The sequence below is a fragment of the Fringilla coelebs genome (assembly GCF_963513975.1).
Source record: "Fringilla coelebs genome assembly, chromosome: 10".
Taxonomy (NCBI): Eukaryota; Metazoa; Chordata; class Aves; order Passeriformes; family Fringillidae; genus Fringilla; species Fringilla coelebs.
The window spans coordinates 13,816,949-13,830,467 of record NC_140036.1 but is presented as its reverse complement, the minus strand read 5'-3'; the positions used below and the strand labels follow the sequence as shown (position 1 = coordinate 13,830,467).

Genomic DNA, 13,519 nt, shown 5'->3' with positions numbered 1-13,519 from the left:
TTTCCACACCACAAGAATTGCCTTGGTGATTAAATTTCCACTGCAAATCTTTGCAAATAGTTCAGATTTAAAGAAGGGGGTGATACAGAAAGCAGAACTGTTGTTCAATGCTCCTCTGAATTAACAATGTCACTGGAGAAGAGAAAGATGGCAAATCTTCCACTGCTCTCATCTTTTATATCAACCAGCTTGCTTGCCTGACTTCTGAAATGCAAGGCTTTAAATACTGCTCAGTTCAACTTACCCAGAGGACACTTTTCTCATTAGTTTTAGCACACTGTGCCAGCAGCAGTAAAAGAGATGGCTGTACGGGCTCAGCTGTGCTTATCTCTTGGACCAGGACCCTGGCGGGGCACAATCATGAAATTCCTCTGCTGTCCCAAAGGAAATGGACAGGCTACGTTATAAAAACACGTCCTAAAAATCCCTTTGCCCCAAAATTATTTCACTCAGAGCTCCACCTCCTTTATTTCTCATCACGGTGAAGAAGTAGAACGGCAGCACCCCATTTTTCTCACGAAAGGTCTCCTGCTGTGGGGTGCTCACTCACCGCTCGGCCGAGCGGGACCGGAGCCACTGGAGGAGCTGCGGAAGGCTCCGGGAAAGTGGCAATGGCACGTCCTGCTCGGGCACAGAATCGCATTTTCCACTAAACCAGAGGTTTCGGCAACAACCTCGGGATCGGAGCGTCCGGATGGGAGGGACGGTGGGAGGGAGAAGGCGGGGGCGGTGGGCTGGGACGAGATGGAAGAGGAGGCGGACGGGGTAGCTCTCGGTCAGCGTCGCCCGTGAGCCCGACAGGATCGGCACAAGCGCCATCTTCATCCTATTTATAGCGGGAGCAGCGGGCCGGGAGCCCGGCCACGGCCGCAGCGGGTCAGGCGCCGGGGTGAGCGGGGCTCGGGGGATGCGAGCGGGCGTTTCCAGCAGGATGCGGCCCCTCCAGGCTGCCGGCGGCGGGCGCGGCTCTGCCGGGCGGCCGGAGGTGCCCCAGAGGCCGGGCAGGGCTCGGCACCGCGGGCAGCCCCGGGCAGCCGCGTCCCGGCACCGCAGCGGGCCCGGCCCGGCCCCGGCGGAGCCCCGGGCGGAGCGCGGCCGGGAGGGGAGCGCGGGCACGGCGGGCGGGCGGCGGGGGCAGCCGGGCACGGCGGCAGCAGCCGGACGCCGCCCGGCCCGGCCCGGCCCCGGGCGGATGCGCTGCCTGCGAGCGGGGCCGTTCGCTCCCTCGCCCTGCGCCGGCGGCGGCAGCGGCCCCGAGCCGGCTCCGGCCGAGCGGGGCCCCCGCTCCGGCAGCCGCTGCCCTCGGCGCCCGCCACTGACAGACACCCTCCGTGCCTGCGCTCCCGGCAGAGCCCCTGCACAGCGCTCGCCTCCCCGCTGCGCTCTGCCCTGCGCTGAGCCAGCCCAGCGGCACCTGCACGGCCCCAGCCCGAGATGGCAGAAGGCAGGCGCGACCCCCAACCCGGGGACCTGATCGAAATCGACCGGCCAGGTTATCAGCACTGGGCCCTCTACGTGGGGGATGGATATGTCATCAACGTCACACCTGTAGGTAAGGCTTGTGCTGCCTGACAAGGTGCAGAGTGGGTGTTGAGATGCCCCAGGAGCCCTGTCTCCCTCCATGTGCTGCTGCTGGTAGACTCTGTGTGTGTAGATGACCTTTCCAGGAGCAGAGGAAACCCATCTGAGGTCGTGGAGAGGCCAGAGAGTGTCTGCCTGCCTGCCTTATCTCTTCCCTGACTTCCCCAGATGATGGAGCCCCATCTCTGTTGGTGAGCACCACATCAGTATTCACCAGAAAGGCCAAGGTGAAGAAGCAGCTCCTGAAAGTTGTGGTGGAAAATCATAAATGGCGTGTCAACAACAAGTATGACCGCTCCCGCACTCCTTTCCCTGTGGAGGAGATCATCCGGCGTGCTGAGCAATGGATTGACAGGGAGGTGCCATATGATGTGCTTACCAGCAACTGTGAGCACTTTGTGACAGAGCTTCGCTATGGAGAAGGAGTCTCAGACCAGGTGAGTGCCACGGGGTGAGCCCCTGGGAGCCTCCCAGAGCAGCTCCTGGCTGCTGGCTGTGAGCCGGGCACTGGGACACAGCCTGCAGCCTGCAGGGCACAGCCGAGTGCCAGGCGTGGGCTCCAAGGCAGCGCTGCCTGCCCCGGAGGGTGCCTGTGCTCTGTCTGCACCCTGACAGTGCCCTCTCCCTGAGTGCCACCTCCTCGGGCTACAAACCTGGCTCCTTCTGCTAATGGGGCACATGGCTCTCACTGATTTATTTACCCTGAATATCCCTGCCTTTTCTAGATTATCATGCTGGGGGGGGAGTAAACAGATTTCAAGCCTGTGTTTTACTTTCCCTTTCATAGGTCAGAAAAGCAGTAATCGGTACTACAGCAGCTGTAGGAGGTATCATTCTTGCTGGTCTTGCCACCGTTGTTGTGAAGGGCTTGTTTGGGGACTCATCCAAAAGAGAGAGAAAGTACTACTGATGGTCAGGAAGAGCTCAGAACAAGGCAGGGGGATCTCCTGGCCTCAGCAGTCAATGGTCAGCTTTTGCTGCACCTGCCATCAAGGCTTCCTAGCAACTGTGCCACCCTTGCTGTAATCATTAAATAATATTGAAATAATTAATATTTAATTAAATAAAATGTCAGAAATTTGAACTTTAATTGCCCAAAAATCTTCTTTTATCTAACTTTGAATCCAAGTTCAACTGTTCAGCCTTGCTTTTTCCTGCTGTATCATTAAGAAACAAAAAGTCAGGATTGGCACCATTTAAAGTGACCTCCAGCAGCACTAGCCTGGTGGCTATTTCTACTTTTATTTCATTGCCTGTGGTGATTCTTGTGATAGTCTGCGTGCATTTACACTGGTGCAGGCTTTTCACCCATTTTCATCAATTGGTTCCCATAGGCATTTTTCTGTTTATCTGTGATTTTAACCTCAACTTTCAAAAAAAGTCAAAAACGTACTGCTGAGGGTTTTCCAGCTGAGGGTCTATGTAGGTGGGAAAGCCCTGGCTGCAATGTGTGCAAAGGAGCAGGCAGGGCATGTACAGTGTCTTCAGTCCATACTTTTGCTGCTAAAACTGAGGAACTCGTGGGAGGTCAGAGGGAAGGTCAAGTCTTATAAGCTGTACCCATCAGAGTTCTACAGGAGTGCTCTGGTTTTAGCATGATGGTGTTTTGCATGGTTTTTCCCTGCCTACAAAGTGTTTACAAATGTACTGAGCCCCACCATTTCCTTGTCACAAAGCTGATGTGTGCATTGTCTTGGAAGAAAACTCTTCAGGCTAAGTGTGCTGTATTGTCCTTTATCTGGAGGATCTGCCTTGAGTGTTTGGAAGCAGGTCACCTGCATCCCACCTGTGAGACACAGAATCCTGTGTTGCTTTTGTTACAGGCAACTGCCTGGACTGCAGGGACAGGAGGGAGCAGAAGAGCTGAGTGTGAGAGGCTGGATGGTTTTATCTGCTCTGAGCAGGTTGTCCAGGTTTTACCCCAGCCAGCAGCAAAGCAGCAGGCAGCCACTTGCTCACTCACTTCCCTGCCAGCCCTATCAGGGAGGGAATCAGAAGAGTAAAAAACTTGTGGCTTTAGATAAAGTTGGTTTAGTAGGTAAACCAAAAGCTTTGTATGCAACAAAGCAAAACAAGGAATTACTTCATTGATTTTTTAAACAGCAGTTTTTCAGTGTTTGAAATAACCAAGCCAAAGTTTCCAGTTGTATTTTGTACTGCCCTTTATTATTACATCTGAAGAAAGTTCTTAGTTTTAACACATGAAAACACATTACAATCAAACTGAAAGTGAAACTCCTTTCTGGATTCCTGGAAATGGAATTGGAAGTTCTTTCATGGCTAAGCTATTGAGGTGGTTATACAGAACTTCTGAACTTTCCTGCACTCAGAGCATTCTCTTTGCACACCCTGACAAGGGAGCGCTGTCTGAGGGCAGCATATGGACCTCTCACATCTCTACTTCATCCTAGAATAAAGAGAACTGGCATTAGTTTGTCTGGGGAATTGTCTTGTTCTTCCTGAAAGCTGCAACATTTCACAGAATGCAGATGTTTGCAGTTGTACAGGGCATCTCTTTGCAGTCAGGATGATGTTGTTCATTGTGGGATGCCTTTCCTTGGAGCCTGGTGCGTGCATTGACAGGATTTGGTGGAACACAGCCCAAATCATAAGGTGAGAGTGTGAGGAGGAGCAGCAAAACCCGTCACTTGCTGCATTCTGCACATCTGAGCCTTTCTGAGAAATGCTGGAAGACCTGAGACCTGCTCAAGTTGCCATAGAATAGAGTCAAGGCTGTTCTTTTCCCAACAACTGAGAGAACTTTCATTGCCTGTGCTGTGAGGCACACCCAGCACAGGCACAGTGAGTCCCTAAAAAGGATGGAATTTGTAGGACATTAAACTATCTGAATCTAGTGCACATCAGAGGATGAAAACCTGGGCTGATTCAGTACAAGACAGGGAAGCCCCAGCACTGTGCAGCCCCGAGCCTGGCTCAAGGGCCTCACCTGGTCCTCTTCATTCTGTTTGTAGGTGGGGTAATGTAAATCTAATCCATCAAATTGTTGCTGCAAAGTTTTTTGCATTTACACAAGGCCATTTGCACTGGCCCTTGACATCCTCTCTGGGTTTGGTACTGGCTGACTGGCACGCAAGCCAGACTATAAACACGATCCAGAGGTTGCTCTTTTACAAGATGACATCCTGCCACATGTACGGGAGCAGTGTCACAGTTGTTGCCTGCCATGGAACAGAAGCACCCCTTGAGGGCAGGGGCACCTGGCAAAGAGGGGGTGGCCCAACTTCCATGGTGACAGGACTACATTTTTCACCCAACGGTGGTTTTGGCAAAAACCTCGAGAGCAGAGCCTTCCTGGAGCAGGCAGCGGGCGTGCCCCGACAGGCTGGCTGCGGGCCAAAGCTGGCAGTGAGCCCAGCGGGTGACACCCAAACGCCACCTGCTCTCTGTTTATAGCGTGTAGAGGGAAGCCCGGCCCCGGCAGGAGCGGGACAGGTGCTGAGGTGAGCGGGACTCGGGGGATGCGAGCGGGCGTTTCCAGCAGGATGCGGCCCCTCCAGGCTGCCGGCGGCGGGCGCGGCTCTGCCGGGCGGCCGGAGGTGCCCCAGAGGCCGGGCAGGGCTCGGCACCGCGGGCAGCCCCGGGCAGCCGCGTCCCGGCACCGCAGCGGGCCCGGCCCGGCCCCGGCGGAGCCCCGGGCGGAGCGCGGCCGGGAGGGGAGCGCGGGCACGGCGGGCGGGCGGCGGGGGCAGCCGGGCACGGCGGCAGCAGCCGGACGCCGCCCGGCCCGGCCCGGCCCCGGGCGGATGCGCTGCCTGCGAGCGGAGCCGTTCGCTCCCTCGCCCTGCGCCGGCGGCGGCAGCGGCCCCGAGCCGGCTCCGGCCCCGAGCGGAGCCCACGCTCCGGCAGCCGCTGCCCTCGGCGCCCGCCACTGACAGACACCCTCCGTGCCTGCGCTCCCGGCAGAGCCCCTGCACAGCGCTCGCCTCCCCGCTGCGCTCTGCCCTGCGCTGAGCCAGCCCAGCGGCACCTGCACGGCCTGACTGCACCAGCCCGAGATGGGTCAGAAAAATTGCAAACCCCAGCCCGGAGACCTGATCGAGATATTCCGGCCATTTTACCAGCACTGGGCCCTTTACATGGGGGACGGATATGTCATTCACCTCACATCTGTAGGTAAGGCTTGTACCGCCTGGCAAGGTGCAGAGTGGGTGTTGAGATGACCCAGGAGCCCTGTCCCCTCCACGGGCTGTGGGGGAAGGCTGTGTGTGTAGCTGTCCTTTCCAGGAGATGTCAGAAACTCATCTGACATCCTGGAGAGGCCAGAGAGGATCTGCATGACTGTCTTATCTCCTCCTTGACTTCACCAGATGAAGGATCCGCATCCCTTTGGCTTAGCAGCTCTTCAATACGCGCCACAAGTGCCAAGGTGAAGAAGGAGCGGCTGAAGGATGTGGTGGGAAATAATAGATGGCGTGTCAACAACAAGTATGACCGCTCCCGCACTCCTCGCCCCGTGTGGGAGATCATCCGGGATGCTGAGCAATGGATTGGCGTGGAGATGCCATATGGTCCATTTACCGACAACTGTGAGCACTTCGTGACAGAGCTCCGCTATGGAAAAGGAGTCTCTCGCCAGGTGAGTGCCACGGGGTGAGCCCCTGGGAACCTCCCAGAGCAGCTCCTGGCTGCTGGCTGTGAGCCGGGCACTGGGACACAGCCTGCAGCCTGCAGGGGACAGCCGAGTGCCAGGCGTGGGCTCCAAAGCAGCGCTGCCTGCCCCGGAGGGTGCCTGTGCTCTGTCTGCACCCTGACCGTGCCCTCTCCCTGAGTGTCACCTCCTCGGGCTACAAACCTGGCTGCTGCCCCTTCTGCTAATGGGGCACGTCTCTCACTGATTTATTATCCCTCATTTTCCCTGCCTTTTCTAGATTATTATGTTGAGGGGGGCAGGGTTGGTGTGTAAATATAAGTGCTCATCGTGTTTCCAGCCTGTGTTTTCCTTTCCCTTTTACAGGTCAGAAACGCACTGGTTCGCGGCGCTGTAGCGTTAGGATTGGCTCCCTTTGCTATTGCTTTTCCTGTTGTTGGTGCTGTTGCTGCTGCTACTACTGCTGCTGTTGCTGGCGTTAGTGCTGCCGTTCGGAATGCAGTGTGCGGGGTCAAGTCCAAGCGATCATACGACTGATGGGCTGTCAGGAAGAGCTCAGAGCAAGGCAGGCAGAGCTCCTGGCCGCAGTGGTCACGGGTCAGCTTTTGCTACACACACCATTGACGCTATAGGACACGAAATGAAACGACGCATACACGCAGCTCTCCAAGGTAAAAAAGAGGGTCTTTAATTTCTGGCTCCAACTTTTATAGATTTCCAAAAGTGATACTCCAATGACACTGGACAAACCAACAGTCCATCAGATTTCTCCTCCTCCATAAAAGAATGCAAAAGAATAAGTTATTGACATAAAGTGCTAGAGAAAGTTAGTTACAAGAATGTAAACATCAGAAGGCTTAGAAAAACTAAAAAAAATAGGGCAAAACACCATCAAGGCTTTCTAGCAACTATGCCACCTTTGCTGTAAACATTAAATAAGCCTTCATAAAATGTCTGAACTCCACACTCACATTTCCCTGAAATTCTCGTTTATCTATTTGAGTATAGCTTTGTTTGCACGTTTAAAAATTCAGCCCTCCTGCTCCCTGCCATCCCAGTAAGGAATAACAAGGGGATCACTATTCAAGGCGATCCCCAGCAGTTCGAGCCTGATTGCCACGTGAGTTTTTATTTTATTGTGTGGGATGGCTTTGGTGGTGGTCTGGGAGAAATTGCAAGCAAGGTATCCATTCCTTCCCCATCCCACACACCTCCCCTCGAGTGCTTTGCTGAGCGCTGGTGCAGACTTTTCCTCCTGATTGTATCAGGTAGCTCCTGGAGGCTCATTCTGTGTATCACTGCAATAAAAAGGACTGCTGAGGTTTTACCGGCTGAGTTTCGGTGTGTTTGTGTTCTGGTACAAAAGACAGAAGTCTGCTAAAGAAGGCAGGAACCTTCCTGGAAGAGAAAGAAGACCCCTCCTTCCAGAGAATTATGACTTGGAAAGTACGAGGCTTTCAGGCAGAAATGTGGAAAGATGAATCGGAGTTTTTTACTAGAAAAAGTTCAGCCCAGCGCGGCCAAGAGCTCAACCCGCGGAGTCCGCAAGGCGCGGAGCGCCGCTGTCCGCCCGGTGCCGCTGTGCCGCGGGCTGCAGGGCCGCTGCCGGCCGGGTGGGCACGGCCGTGCCGGGGCTGGGCCGGGGGAGCCGCGGGGAACCCGCCAGGGAGCGGCGGGGGCGGCACGGGCGGGGAGCGACAGAGCGACACACAGAGCGGCCACCGCCACACCGCGGGACCGGCACACAGAGCGGCCACATCCACACCGCGGGACCGGCACACAGAGCGGCCACCGCCACACCGCGGGACCGGCACACAGAGCGGCCACATCCACACCGCGGGACCGGCACACAGAGCGGCCACACCGCGGGACCGGCACACAGAGCGGCCACATCCACACCGCGGGACCGGCACACAGAGCGGCCACATCCACACCGCGGGAGCGGCACACAGAGCGGCCACCGCCACACCGCGGGACCGGCACACAGAGCGGCCACCGCCACACCGCGGGACCGGCACACAGAGCGGCCACATCCACACCGCGGGACCGGCACACAGAGCGGCCACACCGCGGGACCGGCACACAGAGCGGCCACATCCACACCGCGGGACCGGCACACAGAGCGGCCACATCCACACCGCGGGAGCGGCACACAGAGCGGCCACCGCCACACCGCGGGACCGGCACACAGAGCGGCCACCGCCACACCGCGGGACCGGCACACAGAGCGGCCACATCCACACCGCGGGACCGGCACACAGAGCGGCCACCGCCGCACCGCGGGACCGGCACACAGAGCGGCCACACCGCGGGACCGGCACACAGAGCGGCCACACCGCGGGACCGGCACACAGAGCGGCCACCGCCGCACCGCGGGACCGGCACACAGAGCGGCCCAGTCCCGGCGCAGAGCGCAGCACTGCCCGCGGCACCGCGCCACGGCTCCGCATGCCCCCAGGGCTGGAGACCACCACCAGCTACAAAACTGCCAAACCCCCCATTGCCCTGCCCAAACCATTCCGTTGATGTGCCAGGGATACCAGCCAATTCCCTTAAAGGACTCATTCACCCGCCATCCATCTCCACGCAGTCACCCTCTCCTACTCCCAGCGTCTTCACCATCAGAAGGCTTAGATGGGAAAAGTTCACCTAGAAGCCTAAACCCGTAAGAGTGCGAAAGCCCTGGCGGCCACGTCTGCAAAAGGACGGGCAGGGAATGTGCCGTGTCCTGAAACCTTCGGTAGCTTGTGCTGCCCAAAGCGAGCAGCTCCTGGGAGCTGGGGAGGTAGGAAGGAAGTGCAGGTCTTACAGGCTGTATCCTTCCGTGTTTTACAGGGTCATTCTCGTTTCGGTGCGATGGTGTTTTGCTCAATTTTTACCTGCCTGCAAAGTGTTCCTTTCCCAGGCTCTTCTGGCACTCTTTGCTAGCAGCAGCAGACCCCCAGTGTAGGGAGGTCTGAAAGAAAAACCCCAGGTCTGACAGAAAAACCCCAATTGCCTTTTTCTCAATCAGCCTTTTCTTCCACTATGCCAGCAAATTTTCCCACTTCACCTCTGTAAGGGCAGTGATTGTTGGACTTGGACCTGAACAAGCCTGCCAGGTGATTTTTATGATCCCTTTTCAACCCATTCTCAACTCATTCTAGGATTCTCCTCTTTCAGCTGCCAAAACACTGAGGTGCTTGAAGAATTCATAAGGCATCAAAGAGACATCGACCCTCGAAACTGTGGCCATTCTCTCTTCAGTGACCTAATGTTGATTCCAGTGTGTTTATAGGCGTTCTAAAACACCAGATCAATCTTCCCCCAGCCAGCAGGAAGGCAAAGCCAGGGTCCCTGCAGTGCTGGGAGTCAGGGACGTGCAGAATGAGCTGTGCAGCAACTGTGCTTCATCTCCCAATGTACTGAGCCCCACCATTTCCTTGTCACAAAGCTGATGTGTGCATTGTCTTGGAAGAAAACTCTTCAGGCTGTGTGTACTTTATTGTCCTTTATCTGGAGGATCTGCCTTGAGTGTTTGGAAGCAGGTCACCTGCATCCCACCTGTGAGACACAGAATCCTGTGTTGCTTTAGTTACAGGCAACTGCCTGGACTGCAGGGACAGGAGGGAGCAGAAGAGCTGAGTGTGAGAGGCTGGCTGGTTTCATCTGCTCTGAACAGCTTGTCCAGGTTTTACCCCAGCCAGCAGCAAAGCAGCAGGCAGCCACTTGCTCACTCACTTCCCTGCCAGCCCCATCAGGGAGGGAATCAGAGTAGTTGAAGTGAAAAACTTGTGGCTTGAGAAAAAGTTGGTTTTGTAGGTAACCAAAAGCTATGCAATAGAGGGAAGCAAAGGATAATTAATTTTCTGCTGCTTTTCTAAACTGCAGTTTTACCATATATGGAACTTACTTGGTTCAAAATAACCGAGTCAATCTTTCTTTTATTTTTGTTCTGCCCTTCATTATTACATCTGTGTACAGACATTGCCTTTAATACAGAAGAATACATCATAATGAAACTGAAAGTGAAATTAGTTTTTGAATTCCTGGAAATGCCATTGAGACTTCTTTCAAGGGCAAAAGGTTTAGGTTATATATAGTAACCTAAGTAAGCTTTCTGCCCTCAGAGCATTCTCTCTGCACACCCTGACAAGGGAGCGCTGTCTGAGGGCAGCATAGGGACCTCTCGCATCTCTACTTCATCCTACAATAAAGAGAACTGGCATTAGTTTATCTGGGGAATTGTCTTGTTCTTCCTGACAGCCACAACATTTCCCAAAATGCAGAAGTTTGCAGATGTACCGGCCATCTCTTTATAGTCAGGATGATGTTGCTCATCATGGGCTGTTTTTCCTTGGATTCTGGTGCGTGCATTGACAGGATTTGGTGGAACACTGCCTGAAGAATGTGGTGAGAGTGTGAGGAGGAGCAGCAGAATCCATCACTTGCTGCATTTTGACCCTTTCCAGGAGCTGTTGGCAAGGCCCAAGACATGCATGTGCCATGGAAGAGAGTCAAGGCTGCCCTTTTCCCAAGATGTGTCAGAAATATCCTTGGTTGTTGTCAGGAGCAGGGCCACAGCCTGTCCCTAAACAGAAGGGCTTTTGTAGACATTTCAAGCATCTGAAGGTGGGGCCCATCAGAGGATGAAAACCTGGGCTGATTCTGTGCAAGCCAGAGAAGCCCCTGCACTGTGCAGCCTGGTCCCCTTGTCTGTGTTTGTGGGTGGGGTTAACATAAATCTAATCCATCAGCTTTTTGCTGCAAAGTCCTTGGTGTTTACCCGAGGCCATTTGGGATTCCTCTGCAGCATCCTCTGCCATTTTTTGGTAGCAACTGATAGACTGGTACCCGAGGAACGTTTTAATCATGATGCCTTGGTTGTTGTTCTGCAGGAAAACACATCCAGCGGAGTGACAGAGCGCAGGGTCAGGGCTGTCCCATCACTGGATGGCAGGATGACTCGGGGAGAGTTTCCCCATAATGAGGGGGTGGCCCCAGTTCCTCGGTACCAAGATGACATTTTGAACTCCACGGTGTATTTGGCACTCCCCTAGGGGATCGGGGCATTCCCCGCTGTACGGGATGGGTGGTGCCGGACGTGCAGCTGCCGGGTCAGGAAGGCTGTGACCGCTGAACGATTGCGCAATCGCCCATAAAAAACTATTTATAGCGGGAGCAGCGGGCCGGGATCCCGGCGCCGGCAGGAGCGGGACAGGTGCTGAGGTGAGCGGGCTCGGGGGATGCGAGCGGGCGTTTCCAGCAGGATGCGGCCCCTCCAGGCTGCCGGCGGCGGGCGCGGCTCTGCCGGGCGGCCGGAGGTGCCCCAGAGGCCGGGCAGGGCTCGGCACCGCGGGCAGCCCCGGGCAGCCGCGTCCCGGCACCGCAGCGGGCCCGGCCCGGCCCCGGCGGAGCCCCGGGCGGAGCGCGGCCGGGAGGGGAGCGCGGGCACGGCGGGCGGGCGGCGGGGGCAGCCGGGCACGGCGGCAGCAGCCGGACGCCGCCCGGCCCGGCCCGGCCCCGGGCGGATGCGCTGCCTGCGAGCGGGGCCGTTCGCTCCCTCGCCCTGCGCCGGCGGCGGCAGCGGCCCCGAGCCGGCTCCGGCCGAGCGGGGCCCCCGCTCCGGCAGCCGCTGCCCTCGGCGCCCGCCACTGACAGACACCCTCCGTGCCTGCGCTCCCGGCAGAGCCCCTGCACAGCGCTCGCCTCCCCGCTGCGCTCTGCCCTGCGCTGAGCCAGCCCAGCGGCACCCGCACGGCACCAGCCCGATATGGGACAGGACAATTGCAAACCCCAACCCGGAGACCTGATCGAGATCGACCGGCCTCTTTACCAGCACTGGGCCCTCTACGTGGGGGATGGATATGTTATCCACGTGACAGGTAAGGCTTGTGCCGCCTGGCAAGGTGTAGAGTGAGTGTTGGGATGCCCCATTTGCCCTGTCTCCCTCCCTGGGCTGCTGTATGTGTAGTTGTCTGTTCCAGGAGCAGTCAGAATCCCATCTGAGGTCCTGGAGGGCCCAGAGAGGGTCTGCCTGTCTGCATTATCTCCTTCTTGGCTTCCCCAGATGAAGGAGCCTCATCCCTTTCGCTCAGCAGCTCTTCAATATGCGCCACAAGTGCCAAGGTGAAGAAGCAGCTCCTGAGGGAAGTGGTGGGAAATCATAAATGGCGTGTCAACAACAAGTATGACCGTTCCCGCACTCCTTTCCCTGTGAAGAAGATCATCCAGCGTGCTGAGCAATGGATTGGCAAGGAGGTGCCATATGATGTGCTTAGCAGAAACTGTGAGCACTTCGTGACAGAGCTCCGCTATGGAAAAGGAGTCTCTCGCCAGGTGAGTGCCAGGAGTGAGCCCCTGGGTGCTCCCAGAGCAGCTCCTGGCTGCTGGCTGTGAGCCGGGCACTGGGACACAGCCTGCAGCCTGCAGGGGACAGCCGAGTGCCAGGCGTGGGCTCCAAGGCAGCGCTGCCTGCCCCGGAGGGTGCCTGTGCTCTGTCTGCACCCTGACAGTGCCCTCTCCCTGAGTGTCGCCTCCTCGGGGTACAAACCTGGCTGCTGCCCCTTCTGCTAATGGGGCACATGGCTCTCACTGATTTATTTACCCTGAATATCCCTGCCTTTTCTAGATTATCATGCTAGTGGGTTGTAAATACAAATGTCCCTCATGTTTCTAGCCTGTACTTTGCTTTCCCTTTTATAGGTTGATAAAGCAGCTGCTGGGGGTATTGCAGCAGTTGCTGGAAGTGTCTTTCTCGGTGCTGCTGCTCTTGTTGCAATGGCATTCTCCGAAGGTGCATCCAGGAAATAGTGCTACTGATGGGCTGTCAGGCAGAGCTCAGACCAAGATGAGGAAAGCTCCTGGCCACAGCAGTAACTGGTCAGCTTTTGCTGCACCTGCCATCAAGGCTTCCTAGTAACCCTGCCATCCTTGCTGTAAATATTAAACAATCCTTAATAAAATGGCTGCAATACAAAATCATATTGCCCTAAAATCCTCTTTTTGAATACAGTTTTGTGTGCAAGTTCAGCAGTCCAACCTTCCTTCTTCCTGCCATTCCATAGAGAAAAAAAAATCAGTGTTTTACAGGCGTGCTCTAATTTTGGCATGATGGTGTTTTACTCACTTTTTCCCTGCCTACAAAGTGTACATTTCTGAGGCTCTTCTGACTCTCTTTGGGATCAGCAGACCTCCAGTGTGGGGTAGTCTGACAGGAAAACCCAATGGGGTCTCTCTCTATCAGGTGTTTGTTCCACTGTGCCACCAAAGTTTTCTCCCATGACCGTGTAAGTGCAGTGATTGCTGGCATTGGACCTGAACAAGCATACCAGGTGATTTTTATGATCC

At 56.0% G+C, this 13,519-nt stretch overlaps 3 protein-coding genes across 5 annotated transcripts; all 3 read left to right on the top strand.

Moving 5' to 3' along the window:
• Window positions 1-618: 618 nt before the first annotated feature.
• LOC311157406 (phospholipase A and acyltransferase 1-like) lies at window positions 619-3,238 on the top strand. 2 transcript variants are annotated; one of them, XM_084212101.1, is made up of 4 exons: window positions 619-660; window positions 1,351-1,552; window positions 1,750-2,018; window positions 2,369-3,238. In XM_084212101.1, exons 2-4 carry the CDS (start codon window positions 1,435-1,437, stop codon window positions 2,489-2,491), a joined length of 510 nt encoding a protein of 169 aa, XP_084068227.1. In that variant the 5' UTR covers window positions 619-660; window positions 1,351-1,434; the 3' UTR covers window positions 2,492-3,238. The 2 variants fall into 2 exon arrangements, with proteins under 2 accessions (XP_084068227.1, XP_084068226.1); XM_084212100.1 differs by lacking the exon at window positions 619-660 and adding an exon at window positions 751-889 and having other exon boundaries at window positions 2,369-3,237.
• On the top strand, window positions 810-7,477 carry LOC311157405 (phospholipase A and acyltransferase 1-like). Of its 2 annotated transcripts, none has more exons than XM_084212099.1 (4): window positions 810-876; window positions 5,508-5,715; window positions 5,910-6,178; window positions 6,557-7,477. In XM_084212099.1, the coding sequence occupies exons 2-4, from the start codon at window positions 5,598-5,600 to the stop codon at window positions 6,725-6,727; spliced, it is 558 nt and encodes a 185-aa protein (XP_084068225.1). In that variant the 5' UTR covers window positions 810-876; window positions 5,508-5,597; the 3' UTR covers window positions 6,728-7,477. The 2 variants fall into 2 exon arrangements, with proteins under 2 accessions (XP_084068225.1, XP_084068224.1); XM_084212098.1 differs by lacking the exon at window positions 810-876 and adding an exon at window positions 4,697-5,042 and having other exon boundaries at window positions 5,506-5,715.
• Window positions 7,478-11,361: 3,884 nt separating this feature from the next.
• Window positions 11,362-13,135, top strand: LOC311157386 (phospholipase A and acyltransferase 1-like). The gene is made up of 4 exons (XM_084212075.1): window positions 11,362-11,398; window positions 11,861-12,054; window positions 12,240-12,508; window positions 12,875-13,135. The coding sequence occupies exons 2-4, from the start codon at window positions 11,943-11,945 to the stop codon at window positions 12,980-12,982; spliced, it is 489 nt and encodes a 162-aa protein (XP_084068201.1). The 5' UTR covers window positions 11,362-11,398; window positions 11,861-11,942; the 3' UTR covers window positions 12,983-13,135.
• The last annotated feature ends 384 nt before the right edge of the window (window positions 13,136-13,519 follow it).

Coding starts and splice junctions, on each gene's coding strand:
- LOC311157386 (XM_084212075.1), top strand. CDS start 11,943: ATGGGACAGGACAATTGCAAACCCCAACCCGGAGACCTGATCGAGATC. Junction 12,055..12,239: donor ATATGTTATCCACGTGACAG/GTAAGGCTTGTG, acceptor TGGCTTCCCCAG/ATGAAGGAGCCTCATCCCTT. Junction 12,509..12,874: donor GAAAAGGAGTCTCTCGCCAG/GTGAGTGCCAGG, acceptor TCCCTTTTATAG/GTTGATAAAGCAGCTGCTGG.
- LOC311157406 (XM_084212101.1), top strand. CDS start 1,435: ATGGCAGAAGGCAGGCGCGACCCCCAACCCGGGGACCTGATCGAAATC. Junction 1,553..1,749: donor CATCAACGTCACACCTGTAG/GTAAGGCTTGTG, acceptor TGACTTCCCCAG/ATGATGGAGCCCCATCTCTG. Junction 2,019..2,368: donor GAGAAGGAGTCTCAGACCAG/GTGAGTGCCACG, acceptor TCCCTTTCATAG/GTCAGAAAAGCAGTAATCGG.
- LOC311157405 (XM_084212099.1), top strand. CDS start 5,598: ATGGGTCAGAAAAATTGCAAACCCCAGCCCGGAGACCTGATCGAGATA. Junction 5,716..5,909: donor CATTCACCTCACATCTGTAG/GTAAGGCTTGTA, acceptor TGACTTCACCAG/ATGAAGGATCCGCATCCCTT. Junction 6,179..6,556: donor GAAAAGGAGTCTCTCGCCAG/GTGAGTGCCACG, acceptor TCCCTTTTACAG/GTCAGAAACGCACTGGTTCG.